Here is a 16,667-nt window from a genome sequence, read left to right as displayed (position 1 = left end):
CGTCTGCCTGCTTTTAAACCGTTCCAGGAACGAGGACTCCACCACCTCCCTGCACAGCCTCTGCCAGGGCCTGAGAACGCTTTCAGTAAAGAAATTTTTCCCAACATCCAATCTAAACCTCCCCTGGAACAACTGGAGGCCATTCCCTCTCATCCTATCACCTGTTATTGGGAGAAAGAACCCAGCACCCACTTCACCACAACCTTTTTTCTTCTGTAAAGAGTGAAGAAGTCTCCCCTCAGCCTCCTTTTCTCCAGGCTAAACAGCCCCAGGTCCCTCAGCTGTCTCTCATAACCCCTGTTCTCCAGACCCTTCCCCAGCGCTGCTTCCTTCTCCAGATGTGCTCCAGCCCCTCAATGTCCTTCTCCGATTGAGGGGCTCTAACTGAACCGAGGATTCGAGGTGCAGCCCCATCAATGCTGAGTCCAGGGGGATGATCCCTGCCCTGCTCCTGCTGGCCACACCATGGCTGAGCCAACCCAAGAGGCCATTGGCCACCTGAGCCGCTGGTGGCCCCTGTTCAGCGCCTCTCGCCCACCACCCCCAGCGCCTTGCAGTTTTCCCGCCCACTTCCCCGCCCACCCCACCATGGCCCCGCCCACTCCACTCTAGTCCCGGGCCCGCGCATGCGCATGGCCCCGCCCGGACACCATAGCCCCCCCCGCCCCGGCCACGCGCATGCGCAAAGCCCCGCCCCGCCCCCGGGCGGTGCCGCTGCGCGCGGTCATGGCGACGGCCTGCGCCGAGATGGAGCCGGTGGCCGCGCCTCCCGCCGCCGCGCCGAGCTCAGCCGAGCTGGTGTGCGCGCAGGGCCGCAACCTGAAGGCGGTGCTGTGCCAGCGCTGCGGGTCGCGGGTGCTGCTGCCCGGCGCCGCCACATTCGCCCATCGCGAGGTACCGGGGTCATGGGGGCGGGCGGGGGCTGACGGGGGCTTAGGGGGGAGGGGCCAGAGAGGGCGTGGCCAGGGCCGCGTTGACCCCGAAGCTGTTCTAGCTGTCGGGGGGCGGGGCCAAGGCGGGGCGGGGCCAGGACCGCTCTGTCTCTGAAGCGGGACCATGATACGAGCTGGGGGTGTGGTCATTGTCAGGGCGGGGCCATAGCGGGGGTGGGTCGGGGGAGAGGAGTGGCCGCGGAGGGGGAGCCAGGACCTTGGGGCAGATCTACGGGAGGGGGCGGGGTGAGGGCCGGGGTGAGGGGCATAGAGCGGGTTGGGATAGTGGCCGGGGGCAGGGCCATGTTCTGTGCCAGGGGTGTAGTCAGTGGTAAGGGCGGGGCTAGGGGAGAGGAGGAATCGGTGGGCGGGGCCGGGGAGGGGTGGGAGGAGCCATAGGAGGGGCGGGGTCAAGGGACAGGAGGGGCTGGGTCAGGGCCGAAATTGGGGGGGCCACAGCAGGGGGCTGGGCCAGGGGAAAGGAGGGGTGGGGGAGGAGGCAGAACAAGAGAGCAGGGTCGTAGTGGGAGTGGGGTTAGGGTCGAGGAGGGGCCATGGCCTGTGCAGAGGATGTAATCAGGGCCAGGGAAGGGGCGGGGCCAAGACCATGGTGTGGCCATGTCAGAGGGGTGGGGGGAGGAAGCAGGGCCTTGATGGGGCATGACCTTAGCAGGGGGCGGGATAGGGGAGGGGTCATCGCAGGGATTTTGTCTGGGGGCGGGGCCTTGGTGTATTGGAGGCGTGGTCAGTGTTGGGGCAGGGGAGGAGCCAGGATCGAGGGGTGGGTCTGGAAGTGGAAGGGGCCATCGCGGGGGCGTGGCCATGTCGGGGTGGGGGCCCGTGGCTTGTTGGGGGCGTGGTCAGTGTCGTGGGGGCGGGGCCAATGGAGACGACGGGCCGCTAAGGGGTGGAGCCAGGGCAGGGGAGGGGTCAGGACCGAGGATGGGAGGGGCCATAGCAGGGCGGGGTCAAGACTAGGAAGCGTGGCCATATAGGGAGGGGATAATGGGGAGGGGCTGCGATGGGGCGTGGCCTTGTCGGGGGCGTGGTCATGGAAGGGCGGGGCTCGAGCGGGGGGTCAAGACTAGGAAACGTGGCCATATAGGGAGGGGATAATGGGAGGGGCTGCGATGGGGCGTGGCCTTATCGGGGGCGTGGTCATGGCAGGGCGGGGCTCGAGCGGGGGGGTGGGGGTGGGGGGCAGGGCTGCGGTTTGCGTGGCCATTCGGTGATTCGGTGACGCGTTGTCCTGCAGCTCCTCCTGCCCGCCATGAGGAAGAAGGCGTCATCGGGTGGCAGCGAGGCCGGGGAGCTGCTGCGGGAGCACTGGCTGGTGCGCGACATGTTCTCCTTCGAGAATGTGGGCTTCACCCGCGATGTGGGCAACGTGAAGTTCCTGGTGTGCGCAGACTGCGAGGCGGGGCCCATCGGCTGGCACTGCCTGGATGACAAGGACAGCTTCTACGTGGCACTGGAGCGCGTGGCGCACGAGTGACACTGGTGCTGCACTCAGATCCCGACACCCCTCATCTGGCTCCCTGCTGCGGCGCCTGTGGGCTTGGCCAGCCTGCAGGCCAACAGCTGCCCCGCTGCCCCACAGCCCGGCCTGAGGCTCCCACAGCCTGTCTGGTGACTCCACAGCCCGGCTTGAGGCTCCCACAGCCTGGCTGGTGACTTCACAGCCCGGCTTGAGGCTCCCACAGCCTTGCTGGTGACCCCACAGCCCGGCTTGAGGCTCCCACAGCCTGGCTGGTGACCCCACAGCCCGGCTTGAGGCTCCCACAGCCTGGCTGGTGACTCCACAGCCCGGCTTGAGGCTCCCACAGCCTGGCTGGTGACTCCACAGCCCGGCTTGAGACTCCCACAGCCTGGCTGGTGACCCCACAGCCTGGCTTGAGGCTCCCACAGCCTGACTGGTGACTCCACAGCCCAGCATGAGGCTCCCTGGGCCTGGCTGGCAGCTCCCAGCCCAGCTAGCGACCCCACAGCCCGGCTAGCAGCTTCCCTGGGCCCCATTGGCAACCTCACAGCCTGACTGGTGACCCCACAGCTCAGCTTGTGGCTACCTGGCCTTGCTGGTGACCCCAAAGCCCGGCTGGTGGCTCCCCTGGCCTGGCTGGTGAGCCACAGCCCAGCTTGCCACCCACACTGAAATCCATGGACTGACCAGCACCAAGAAGTGCAGCACCGGCACAGCCGGCTCCTCGCCTGAGCCGCATGGGAAGGACATTGCTGGCAGGACTGTGGTCGGCTCACTGTCACAGTTTTGCCAAACCGCTTGATCTGCCGCTGTCTGGCTGCTCTCTGTCACTTCTCCTTGGTGCGGGTGCTGGTTTTCCAGTCTGCTAAGGTGTCTGCTGTGCTGGGTTTGTGACACAGCCCTGTAAATGTGGGTGCTGGCAGAAGGGTGAGGGAGGGCAGGGCCGCTTCATGCAGTCATCGTGGCAGCTGAAGTCGACTGAGCTCCAGCCCAAGCAGGCGGAGGGCTGAGGCTCTATCTTCTGCTGATGTTCAGAAGAAATGTCCCCCACCCCAAGCCCTAACAGACCTCATCCTGCTCGACAGCTGTATACAGCACCCAAAGTGTGTGTAAGGCATTTTAACTAACGTTGTAAGCAGTTTATTAACTGAGCACTTGGAAATAAAGTGCAATACAGGTAGAGTTTGCGGACAGCATAGGCTGATAGAGCAGCAAAGAAAGAAAATGTGCAAGATCATAGTATTTCCAGGTGGCAAGAATGAGATTCCAACCTGGAAAGGATTTGAAACATTGGAGAAGCAGTGTCCAGTGCCTGCATGTCTGTGCTGAAGAATGTCGAAGCAGCTGTGTGTGCATTAAACAGAGAAGTCGGGTAGGAATTCTTCTTCTCTAAAGGCAACTGGGATATTGTGTCAGGTTTTGGTCTCTGCCTTTTAATAGATGAGCACAAAGCTGACTGAAAATTGAAGGAGGCTGCAGCAGCCATGTTCTCACTGTATTTATGTTTTGGTAATTGTGGTCCAGTTTGCATTCTCCATTTGCAAACCCCTGTGTGAATGATACAGCAGCTTTCCAGCGACCGTCTCGGGTCGTAGGACATGCCTTCCCACAGAAGGTGATCTCTGTGCTCTGCTAATAAACACTTTTGGTACCAATGCAGCTGTAAAGGAACGACTCTCATTGCGCTGGGGGGGATGAAGTTGTATTTGCCACCAAAATCAAGGTCTCTTGAACATGAGGATTAGCAGGTTTGCTGCCACAAGGCTGTGGGAGGGACCTTCTCCTCACTGCTTTACTAAAACAGTTTTGCTGGCAGGTGCAGCCTCGGGCTGATCTTCCAGAAAGGCATCCTGACATCAGGGAAGGGGGAAACAAGTTCTTTCTTCTTCCAGTGCTTGAGCACCTGCACTTGTCAGATTTGGAGACTTAGCTTTAATGTAGAACAGCGGAGATGTTGGCTGTCCTGGGGCCTTGTGCTGTGGGCAGTAAGGATTCGTTAATGGGAGGGAGAGAGGCAGAACTCCGTAGTCTGGGGATAAAGGCTCTCACCTGGGTAGGAGGCGAGTGTTGTGCTACGTCCATGCCGAATGTGTCAGGTGCACCTTTGACATGAAAACTGTGCTGCTTTCCTCCTGCCCTTGCCAACTTTTAGCCCTAAGCCCAGTGACTGAACAGGTTCATCAAGGAAGAGTATTCAGAAGGGCAGGAGAGCTTCACCTGGGCTCTGCACAGGCACGGTGGGATCATGTCACTTCAATTTCACACTTCACTTAGGAGTGTTGTCTGCTAGGGAATGTGTGCTGACCTGTAACAGTGAGATTACCCTCCGTGTTACTGAGATATAACATGTGCTGCACAAGAGTTCTATTCTGGGGATGCTGCTGTGCAGGACAGGCTTGTAGATATCGGCTCCAGGAACACCAAGTAAATGACACCTCAAAAAAAAATGGTACGTGTGGATTCCTGATAGCGGGAAGAAGCCGGTGGGTGGCACTGGGACAGGGCTGAGGGGGTGGTGGCAGCTTTTCCCAGTCAGTAGGTGCTTCCTGGAGGCATGGGAGGCCTCAGCTCAAACGCCTTCTTCACATCAGCGCAGTCAATTTGAAGCCAATCCAGTGCAGTCTTGCTCAGTGATGGCGAGTTACGAAAGCTCCTGCCTTCAGGAGTGTGAGGAGAGATGTGCTGAATGGATACAATCTCCATGGGATCCAGGGTTGGTTCCTGCTGACTTAAATATAAAGCAGGATTGTGGAAATGCTTACAAGAGATGTACAGCCTGTTGGGAATTCATGGGAGGAAACTTTTACCATGGAATCAGGATCTTTCAGCCTCAGGTAGGTTCTTGGCTTCCTGCACTTTGGAGAAGCTGAAAGATCTCCCTGAAGTCCAAGTCTCCGCGTCAGGGACCTGGTTCTGGTGAAAGGGCGGCCGTGCAGCAGAGCTCCAGTTCACTGATGCTCGGGAGCCTATCGCCTGGGCTAGCTGAGGACATGAATTCTGAGAGGAGAAAAAAATGGTGGAGAGGGAAAAGTGGCATCACTTTGTGGAATCAGCACTGAACAGCCTTGACAGTCTTTGTGTTAATGGGAGCTAATCATGATTTGGCTCAAAAATACACATCTCCTTTTCACTGCTTTTGATATAGCACGTTGAAAACCCTCTCCAGTTGCCTGCAGGAACTTCTAGTAAAAGGATGGACAAGAGCCAACCTTCAGGTATGGAGAGCATTTACCTAAGACCTGTTAACACTCATCTTGCAGTCCGTCTTTCTTTATCAGCACCAAGACAGAGCAGAAATGAGTTTGAAAATGGATTCTTCTACACCAGAAGCTGCACAGACCTTATTGATACGGCCCATTCCGTGCTAAGCTGTGGCCCTAAGAGGGAACAGTGAGGAACCTGCACCCCTTGCACCGGCTGATCCCACTAGCAAGATGGGTGAGGGCTCTGCGCAGCAGGACACGAGCTCTGGCACTCAAGCCCTGCCTCAGTGCTGAGAACAAATGATAACAGCTTTGTCTGATTGCTTCCCAAGCTGGGTTTAAAGCTTCGTATTGGTTAGGTGTTTCTATGCCATCAATATAAATGTATTTAGGATGGTTAAAACATCTTGTTCCACTCTAACTCAGGTACTGAGACACCCAAAACCATGGTCTGGGCTTAGGCTGACATTGAGACCCCAGGTAAGTTCACCTCACAGCTCCCGTTGCCACCCAAACCTCTCCCTCCCAGCCAGCTGCCGAACCCTTCCCTGAGACCGTTTGCTGACCTGGTCTAAAGCTTTTCCTGGGCTGCTGCATTGGAATGTGGGAGTTTGAGCTCCACAGCCTGTGTGAGATAATGGGGAGGCAAGGGCAGGATGAAGGGCTTCCCATTTGGGGCTGCAGGAGGCTGAGATCAGCTGAGCTGTCCTGGGAAACTGCCACAAGTCGTGCCTTGCTAAGAGATCCTGTTCACACTCTTCCTCCCCTAAATCAAGTGCATTTCACTGAAGTAGGCAAGTGGTGCTTGGAGCAGGGACTGGAATTCAAGGCTCCCTTGCCCCAGCTTTGCAAGTCAGCAGAAAGGTCTTGTTTTCTGGGTGTGACAACACCCAAGGTCTCTCTGTGATTGCTCATCTCTTAACAGAAGAGATCTCTGTCTGAGCAGGTATGACAATATGGACTTTGAAGTCATAGCTTGGGGAAGGACTTTGTTGTTTGCCTCCTCGCCTCAGCTCTGCCCTTCGGCTGGTCCTCACGTAGGCAGCCAGGAGGGTTTCGCGTAGGATCTGTGCAGTCCCTGCAGCTCAGGGTGTCTGTGGAACCGCTGCCACCATGTAGGGAGACAAAGAGCTCAGCAGTGTTCAGAAGAGAGCTGTGAGCTGATAAAAACAAGGCCGGGTTTGCTGGAGAGGTATTTTAGGCATTACATCTCCCACATACCTTGCTTTGCTTGTTTCCCTGAACCCCCAGCGCTGCAGAGCAGTGCTGTGTGTGAGCAGCCAGCACTGGGGCAGCAGGGGCCGTTTCAACAACCCAAGGGTGTTGGGGACGGCTGAGGTATGGTATGGATGTTCTCTGAAAGTCATGTTATGTGCCTGACATTACACTCCCTGGCAGGAAGGAGGCGAGGAGGAAAGGAAACAATAGAGAGGAAATGGCTTCAGGGTCCTTCCACAAATGGTGTGGGGGAAATGCTTCCCTGCCTCCTGCAAAGCCAGGTTAATAAAGGCCAAACCTTAGAACCAAAGGACCACTAAACCACCAAGTATTTTGCCTAAAACCACCGAGTATTTTGCCTAAAACCACCAAGTACTTTGCAGCTGCTGGGGAACAGTGAAAGAAACCACAGCAGATGAGTGGAACTTGGCATAAAAGTGGAAACTAAAAATGAGGGCTTTGATAAAAGCCAGCTTGATGCTCCTTTAAACCAATAATTTCTGTTATGCCTTTCAGCATTAATACTTTCGTGCCGAGTTGCAAGTCAGCCAGGCTCTTAAAGTGCAGCTCTTACAAGAGCAGCTGGACTTTTTTGCGTTGGTGAGGGCAGAGAAGAGCAAGAAATTAGCTGAGTAGTCCAGATGGGAGATGCGGAGCTGTGGGGCTGCAGCCCTCGGAGGAGCAAGAGAAGCCAAGGCTGTATTTGCAGGATTGTGCTTTGGAGGAAATGCACTGGCATCTGAAAATTATCTGACTGTGCACAGAGTGAAAATCAAGTGCTTCGCTCCCTCCACTGAGGAGTACGCAGGTCCCTGGGTCAGTGTGAGGTAACACTTCCATCTTTTGAGAGGGAAAAGCAGGTTCTGGAAAAATTGTTTCTTGCACCTTTCCTGAAACATAATCCAGAACGGCACAGTCCAGCCTCGGGGTTCATAGAATCATGGAATGGTTCGGGTTGGAAGGGACCTCAAAGCCCATCCAGTTCCACCTCCTGCCATGGGCAGGGACACCTCCCACTGGATCAGGGGCTCCAAGCCCCATCCAACCTGGCCTGGAACCCCTCCAGGGATGGGGCAGCCACCACTGCTCTGGGCAACCTGGGCCAGGGCCTCCCCACCCTCACAGCAAAACAGTTCTCCCAAAGACGTCACCTCAATCTCCCCTCTTGCAGCTGAAAACCGTTCCGCCCTTGTCCTTTCCCTGATCCAGAGCCTCTCCCCAGCTCTCCTGGAGCCCCTTTCAGCACTGGAATCTGCTCTAAGGTCTCCTCGGAGCCTTCTCTTCTCCAGGATGAACAACCTCAATTCTCTCAGCCTGTCCTCGTACGGGAGGTGCTCCAGCCTTCGGATCATCTTTGTGGCCTCTTCTCTTCTCCCTCCAATAGATCCATGTCCTTCCTGTGCTGAGGGCTCCAGAGCCAACTCAGGGCTCCAGGGTTGCTGCAATTCAGCTTTATAAGCTCTGCGTGTCCGAATCTGAGAGCGCTACACGGTGGTAAGAGCGTGTGGCAGAGGATATATCCCCTGATCATCACCTGGTCCCTTCCCAGGGGCTTTACTTCTGTCTCTGGTTAAAATATGAGCTGTTTGGATACAGGTTCTGCTTGGACAAAGACACGGTGACCCTTCCCTCCCTGGCACAGTTCTACCAGTGGTGCGGGCTGCGGAACAGCCCAAGGCAGGCTGGGATCTCACCAGCGCCTCACGCCTGACGGCGAGGTTGGTTCGGATCACTGCTGCTCAGCCGGCAGAGGAGGCCAGAGCCAGCGGAGCTGGGCTTTCCCAGCAGCCAGCCTTCCTGGCAAGCATCAGTCCGGCACGACAGGTCAGAACTGCAGGCAAAGTCTGTCCTTGCAAAGTCTTTCAGGGCCATTCGTGGCATCAATAGGAGCCACGTGTCCCTGCGGCGAGATGCTGCGCTAGGAGAGTTCCCTGCATGGATGTTTGCTCATGCTTCTTGCAGGGGAAGCAGCGGTGCTGCGTGTGCGCTCAGCTGTGCCTCTGCTCCCCGTTTCACGTTCCTTATTTTCCAGGAGTCTCTGAATGCCCCCAGAGGAAGGGAGATGGTATCCAGCCTTCGTTGCTGTGCGTGCGGAGGCAGAGAGCTCTTGTCTGAGCGCTGCCAGGAGTCACCTCCTGCCATTGTTCGAACCCCGCTGGAAGAGATGCCCTGAGAGCAAGGGGAAATAAGCAAAGACCTGTCAGCACAGGTATCCTTCCCCTCCTCGAGCAGCTGCTCTGCACGCAGCTTGGAACACTGTTCACAGCGTGCTCTTTCCATGGCAAACATCCAGAGCACAGCACACTGCAGAATCCCTGGTTAGTTTGGAATTTCTGGTAATGGAGGACATGGCTCCAAGAACTTGCTGCCACGTTCTTTCCTGGGGATGGCGCAGTCTGTGACTCGTGTTCTCTAAAACAGGCAGAAGGACCCGGTTGTCTGGCAAACCGTGGCAGATCCCAGGGGGTTGCACCAAAATGAGTGGAAGGACAGACATGCTGGGACTTGGCGATCGCTGGACCCAGCTCCTGAGGAGAAAAGATCCTTGGAGAAAGACACAGCTTCAGGCTCTGGTGGGAGGAAGCTCCCTTGATAAGGAATAACCAGGAGTGAGAGATGTAGCTGGTGGGTGTCAGCAGCGATGTGGAAGCTTGGTGGCCTTGGCAGCTCCGTCCCTGCTGCAGCTACAGGTCCCCCTGTTTGGTGCCGATGCTCCACAAGGCCTCCAGGATACCAGCACCACTCACTGGGATCTGGCTCTGTCCCTCCAGGGCCCTGCTGCGACTTGTGGATTCCTGTGGGGAACCCAGTACGCCAGTCCCAAAGGCAACACCTGTGTGTGTGGCTGCCCTGCACCTGGGACCCCGATCCTGATCATAGAGTCATAGAATCATGGAATAGTTCGGGTTGGAAGGGACCTTAAAGATCATTCAGTTCCAACCCCCCTGCCGGCAGGGACATCCCACTGGATCAGGCTGCCCAAGGCCCATCCAACCTGGCCTTGAACGCCTCCAGGGATGAGGCAGGCACAACTTCCCTGGGCAACCTGGGCCAGTGCCTCACCACTCTTATGGTGAAGAAATTCTCCCTTATGTCGAGTCTAAATCTGCCCCTCTCCAGTTTGTACCTATTCCCCCTCGTCCTGTCCCCACAAGCCTTTATGAACAGCCCCTCTCCAGCTTTCCTGTAGCCCCTTCAGGTACTGGAAGGTCGCTGTAGGATCTCCTCGGAGCCTTCTCTTCTCCAGGCTGAACAAACCCAACTCTCTCAGCTGTTCTCGCAGGGAAGGTGCTCCAGCCTCCTCTGTTCCTGTTCCAACAGCTCCATCTCCTTATGTTGAGGATTTCAGAACCGGACACAATACTTCAGATGAGATCTCACAAGAGAGGAATAGAGGGGCAGAATCCCCTCCCTCCCTGCTGGCCACGCTGCTTTTGATGCAGCCCAGGACACGGTTGGTTTCTGGGCTGCGAGTGCACATTGCCGGCTCATGTCAAGCTTCTCATCCCCCAGAAGCGCACCTCCTTCTCTTCAGGGCTGCTCTCAATCATGTCATCCTCCATCATGTACTGAAAACGGGAATTGCCCCAACCCGGGTGTAGGACCCTGCACTTGGCCTTGTTGAACTTCACGAGGTTCGCACAGCCCCACTTCTCCAGTCTGTCCAGGTTCCTGTGGATAACATCCCGTCCTTACACTGTGGCAACTGCACCACTCAGCTTGGTGTCAGCTGCAGACTTGCTGAGGGTGCACTTGATCTCGCTGTCAATATCATTGATAAAGATATTAAACAGCACTGGTCCCCGTACAGACCCCTGAGGGACACCACTCGTCACGGATCTCCATCTGGACTTTGAGCCATTGACCACTACTCTCTGAATAAGACCATCCAACCAGTTTCTTATCCACCGTACCATCCACCCATCAAATCCTTATCTCTCTGATTTAGAGAGAAGGATGTTGTGGGGGACCGTGTCAAAGGCTTTACAGAAGTCCAGATAGGGTGGGATAGATATTCAGTGGGTGTTGACGCAGATGTCAGTGAGGCAAGGCTGTCGCTGCACCCTAAGGCCAGCACGGTGCTGAACTGGGTGCACTGGTTGCAGTGAGGTTCCTGCCATGCACGTGCAAAGCCAAACAAGTGATGCAAAAGAAAACCATTGCTTACTGTCACAGAATCACAGAATCACCAGGTTGGAAAGGACACGCTGGATCATCGAGTCCAACCATTCCTAACACTCTCTAAACCATGTCCCTAAGCACTTCATCCACCCGTTCCTTAAACACCTCCAGGGAAGGCAACTCGACCCCCTCCCTGGGCAGCTGTTCCAGTGCCCGATGACTCTTTCTGTGAAGAATTTTTTTCTGATATCCATCCTGAACCTCCCCTGGCGAAGCTTTAGGCCATTCCCTCTTGTCCTGTCCCCTGTCACTGGGGAGAAGAGCCCAGCTCCCTCCTCTCCACAACCTCCTTTTAGGTAGTTGTAGAGAGTACTAAGGTCTCCCCTCAGCCTCCTGGGCAACCCCCCAGCCCACCGTCCAGCAGAGCAGTGAGGGGAGCAGAAAAGGCCTTCGTGCTGTATGAGCACTGCTCAGCAATAGCCAACACATCCCTGTGTTATCAACACATCCCTGTGTTTCCATCACGGATCTAAAACACAGCCCCATACAAGCTACTCTGAAGAAACCTAACTGTCCCAGCAAAAACGAGCACAGGACACGAACCGTTTGCATATTCATTGTCTGCACCATCAGCTGAATGGTTTCATGGTCAAAAGGACTACGCAGCAAAGGATCGGGACAGGCAGGAATGTCCAGACACTGGAAATAGGAATAAGTCGGTGGATGATGCTACTGCTTGAGCAGGGGAAAAAGTTCAACTTCTAAATGAGAGAGATCTGCTCTAATGAGTGATTTCAATTACTTGCACTAAAAATAGGCCAATTATTGTAGCAGGACAGGACAAGGTAAACCTTTAGTATCTAAACCAGAAGTTAGCAGTGGAGAATGCAACAAAACATTGTAGGTTAGAGTCCATTTACCCCCAATTAATGAACAGGACCTGGGCCAAGACTTTTAACCAAGACAGGTGACACAGTTAACAAAGTCTGATATAATTGGAGAAGGAGGGTACTAACCAGAACAGCAACGGCATCTCACGGTACAGAGATGGCGCAGCACATAGATAAGCACTTCAGAAGGTCTTTTAATAGTAAAATAAAGAAAAAATAATTGGTCAGCTTCTATAAATGTCCGACAGAGGTTTGTTACTGCAGACCAGCAGGGAAGAGGCAGGGAAGCAGAACGGTGTGGAAGTCACGGCTGAAGTAGCGTTTGAAACAAGCAGGGAATGGAAGGCGCCCTGTCAGTGTGGGCAGGCAGAGAACAAAATGATAGGGTGGGTAGCCAGGTCCATGCTTGGAGGAGCAGGATTAAATAGTTAGAAGAGAAAATAGCATAAGACTTGAAAACAGAGAATGTATTTAAGGCCCTTAAAACAGGCTCTTATTAAGGATCACCTACAAGAAGCCATGCTGATAGCATGTTAAAGCTGTAAAGTCCGATGATCAAGATAGAAAATGCTGATACTAAAGTCACTCGTGAGATGTTGATCTCCTGCGTACATTCTGCTGGCTATCACGTAGGAAATCTTGCAAAACAAAAGGAGTTCCAATTTGGGGTTCCAATTTGGCAACTCAAGCACGTCCTTCCACTTATTTTTTACACTCCCTGCAGCAGGAGGACTAAATACGAACAGGGTATGATCATATAATTAGAGATATACCCATTGCACATGTCCTGTATCCAGGAAAGGAATGGTTCCTTCCCGTGTACAAACTACTGTAGCTGTGTCTTCTTCACTCATCGTTGCCAAACTTAAGGATTTCCCACCCATCTGGAACAAAAAGTGTTTAGGTCAAATTAATTCAGCCCTGTCTAGTTGGATAGTTTTCAACTCTAAACGAAAGATATTTCTTGGCACTCAGCAAACATTCCCAAAACCCTCATGGAGAATCCATGTCTTCCCATGGAGATTTGGCTTGAGATCACTACATTAAGCATTTCCACCTGTTGTGCATTTTCCCCAAACTGTTTCTCCATTTCCCGTGTGCAGCACTTGAGATAAAACGTGCAGATCTGCGTGATGGGATAAACACCTCGCCCAGTGATCCGAACTGGTTTGTCACAAGATTCCCACTGTCCCACTCAGACCTGTGCATCCCCATAACACTTCCACCTGTACAACCAGTTCCTCCGCTGGGCCCTACCCCCACTGCCTGGAGCTCAGAGCAGGGTTTGCCTCCCTTTCCGGGCAGTGCTGGTTGATATCCAACTTCCAGAGGAAACGGGAATGTGCTGTGTGCATGCCTTCTGCTTGAGGGTGACGCTGGGCATGGGGGCAGAGGCAGCTCTACACAGAGCGCTGTGATGGTGTCCAGTTTTAAACTGACCTAGCGAAACAGAGCGTTCCATTCTGGTCGTCTTCTATTGATTTGCACTATCTATTCATTCTATTCATTTAGTTCACATCAATAGTTCAGGCAGAAGAGGACACAGCAACGTCTGTTCATGCCCTGTGGGCTGCTGACACGCAGTGACATCCGGACCACAACGGCCAGATGAGCCCGTTCAGGCAGCATGCGACCGCCAGTGGTGCTAAACCAACACCAAATATCATCACACAGCACAGGAAAGTGTTGGTTTTCCTCATTCTTGCTAGCTAGGCTTTATATAACAGCTTTCTTTGCCTGCTATTCCCTTCCCAGGCTACAGTGAAAAAAAAAAAAAGAACAAAATCCCTATTTCTTTTCACTTTCCACATCTCCAAAAGGCTAACAAAGGTGCTGCTTTACGTGGTGGCAGGAACCTTGTTCCTCTCCAGCCTCTGCCGAGCTGAGAGTGTATTTTGCAACAGCCAAAGGTTGGGGCTGTGCGATAGGAGGGCCCATGGAACCCTCCATGAGCTCCCCGGGCAGGGTGATCCACTGGTCTCCTACACGAGGGCTCTACCAGAGCAGATGATTCCACATGAGCTGCACCCAGGGTTGCAAAGGAAGGTTAAAACAAAACTAAAAACCCATCAAGATCTTTGTCAAGACGATTTGCAAGGAATTCCTTGTCAACACTAAAAAAATGCCTGTTCTTGGAACAACTTGGATCCCGAACCCAGGAGGGGACTCTGTTACCTTCACAGACACAGGCAACGCATTCAGCTGCCTGCGGGGAATGGGGTAGGATGAAACAGCCAAGCAAAAATGAGTAGCCAGATGATAGTCTGGGATGAGAAGATACAGGCTAGCGGTTCAGGGATTCTCTAAAACAGGAATCCATAAAGGTGGAGAGAACATCCCGGCGTAGTGATGCTTTTATACTGGCCCTCTTCTGCATCATTCCATAGTCATTTGCAGAGGGCCACCAGGAGAGAAGCAGCACTAAGCTCGGCTCACACAGGTCTCATCCAGTGTGATTCTCCATACATTTATGTCCTTAGCAAGTTCCTCATGTGTATAATCACCATAGAATTAAAAAAATAGACACCTAAACCCAACCTCTCATCCTCTGCCACACCACCAAAACAGCCGGGAGGCCTTAACAGCCCAAAGAGGGACCCCAACACCGGCACCGCAGCGCGAATGTTCAGCTCAGAGGTAATCGCTGCTGTGTCAGCCGGTGGCAGATGCACCCAGGATCAGCACGGATGGCGCCCTCGCTTGCAGCAACCCCTTGTGCATGCGCCGAGAAGATCAATACCTGCTCTGGAAGGCAGCACCCAGGTTCACCCTCATGGAGAGCCCTGCAGCCTGCGGAGAGATCAATAACCACCAGCCGGCTCCATGCGGGGAAGGAGCCGTGATTGTGAATGATTAACTACATTACGCCTTCCCGCCCTCTGAAATTCAATCCCGCTCCCGGCCCCAGCCATGTGTTTTCCTGGTGCTGTTTCATCTGACCCGACCGAGGGAAAACCTGGGGGCTCAGTTTGGAAAAAGCAACGAGCAAAGAATGTGAGCAAAGAATTAAAGTACACAAATTGACATTGGACCTAAGAAAATGGGTGAGTTTAGATGGCAAATGACACAGGGAATCAAGAGCAGGTGGCCACAAAGGCTGCAGCTGGCCACAACCGCACTGGAATGGGAGAGAGGCCAGCGGAGGGACCTGGGGTGCACAATTCACCCACAATTTTCCACTTTTGCAAGGTGTCTGACCAGTTTCATGTCCCTGCAGCATTTCTAAAGGAAAATAAAATACTGTAGTGTGAGTCTGCACTGCTGACAATTCAGGGTCTGACCCACCGCTGAACCACATTAGCAGTGTTGAAAGGATGATTAGAGCATTTTAAGTGTTCTCTCAGGTCACAGCATTTTAAAAGCATGAATCAAATCTTTCAAGCTCCTAAGACTGGTTTAAAAATCATGAGATTTTTTTAAAAAAAAGGTTTTAGAGCTTAGGCTAAACGTTGCTCATAAATTAAAGATTTCCTTATTAATTTGGAAGAGCAGAACCAAATATTCCTTTTGAATGAACACATGGAAGTCTCACAGATTCTCCTGATGCCTAAAATGGGAGATGTAAGGAGAAGGATGAAAAAGATAGCAACAAAATATTTGTAATACAATTACAACATGTGGAAGAATGAAATCCAATTATTTTCTCTTTTATCCTGCATGAAGAGGATTCCCAAAGCTGGGATTGCAAATGTCCAACCGGTTACGTAGTCCTGATACTTTGATTTCCAACTGAGAAAAGCACAACAGACAATGAGGAGAAAATTTAATTGAGGAGACATTTAACTGTCTTCTTTTTTTTTTTTCCTCCAAAAAAGACAAGAGAAACTAAAATATTATGTCTATCTTCCTCTTTCCTCTTCCATTAGTAATTACTCCGATGGCTCATGATTGCTTAAGGTGTGGTCTCTCCCATTTGAGCAGGAATGCCTGACTGCAGATCTCAGTTCTGCCAGTCTCAGCCAACCTGGACTGCCCTGGTCTTTAGCAAACAGCTTCACTGAGGAGCCCACCTGAGCCAGCGGTCAGACCCCAGCAGGGTTAGGCCAAGCAATTAGGGTAAAATAAAGAAACAAAACACAAAAAAAGTTCTTTCAGGTCTCAGAGCTGACCAGACCAAGCAGACAGCTAGAACTGGGACTTACTAGAAGTCCGATGATTGGGTTCTTCAAATGTCTACCAGCTCCCTAACACTAAGCAATAGCTTGTGCTTGTTGAAGATTAAATTACATAAAAGCAGAGAAGGCTTATTTTTAAAGTACTAATTGCAAAGCTCTAGGTACTGCCCTGATGTATGGCCCAGACACTCAGCTTGCAATTTAAAATCTGCCTTCTCTTCCACAGTCCCCGTGTGGTTATTGATCCAAAGCAGGAGGAACCAGGACCTGCAGAAGCTTGCTTCTTGGTATGGGTACTCATGTGTGATCCCTGGCAGACAGCCCTCAAGCCCTCCTCAGCCCCTCTGCTGCAGAGCCAGCCAAATTCTCTAAATACAGACAGACAGGTGTTTTATATCTCACCTGGTTTTCAGCCACTCATTGCAGCTGGCATCATTCTTCTGAAAAACAAGTATATTGATATTATTTATGCTTTTTTACCCCTTCCTCACACCCTTTTCTCTCAATCCTCACGTTCTGGAGGACTTTTGCCTTTATTTTCTTCCAGTAATTCTAAGTGTGCACCCGTGCAGGTTTTATTTTCACCCTGTGTTGAAATGATTACAGTGGAACTGATAACAGCGAATTCGCATCCTTAGCCCACTTCAGCTCCCGAGCGAGGAGGTTCCTCGCTCCTCACCGCTTCCTGCAGACGGAGCCTGGCATCC

The 16,667-nt window shown here is 53.1% G+C and overlaps 1 protein-coding gene across 1 annotated transcript; it reads left to right on the top strand.

Moving 5' to 3' along the window:
- Nucleotides 1-687: 687 nt before the first annotated feature.
- RABIF (RAB interacting factor) lies at nucleotides 688-4,054 on the top strand. The gene is made up of 2 exons (XM_054087882.1): nucleotides 688-894; nucleotides 2,188-4,054. The coding sequence occupies exons 1-2, from the start codon at nucleotides 727-729 to the stop codon at nucleotides 2,425-2,427; spliced, it is 408 nt and encodes a 135-aa protein (XP_053943857.1). The 5' UTR covers nucleotides 688-726; the 3' UTR covers nucleotides 2,428-4,054.
- The last annotated feature ends 12,613 nt before the right edge of the window (nucleotides 4,055-16,667 follow it).

The sequence above is a fragment of the Cuculus canorus genome, chromosome 24 (assembly GCF_017976375.1).
Source record: "Cuculus canorus isolate bCucCan1 chromosome 24, bCucCan1.pri, whole genome shotgun sequence".
In the NCBI taxonomy this organism is placed as follows: domain Eukaryota; kingdom Metazoa; phylum Chordata; class Aves; order Cuculiformes; family Cuculidae; genus Cuculus; species Cuculus canorus.
The sequence above is the reverse complement of the archived record's forward strand: the minus strand, read 5'-3'. Positions and strand labels throughout refer to the sequence as shown.

Excerpts from the sequence above, each read along its gene's own strand:
- RABIF (XM_054087882.1), top strand. The coding sequence starts at position 727 with ATGGCGACGGCCTGCGCCGAGATGGAGCCGGTGGCCGCGCCTCCCGCC. Across the intron at positions 895-2,187 it reads CCACATTCGCCCATCGCGAG|CTCCTCCTGCCCGCCATGAG; the intron begins GTACCGGGGTCA and ends GTTGTCCTGCAG.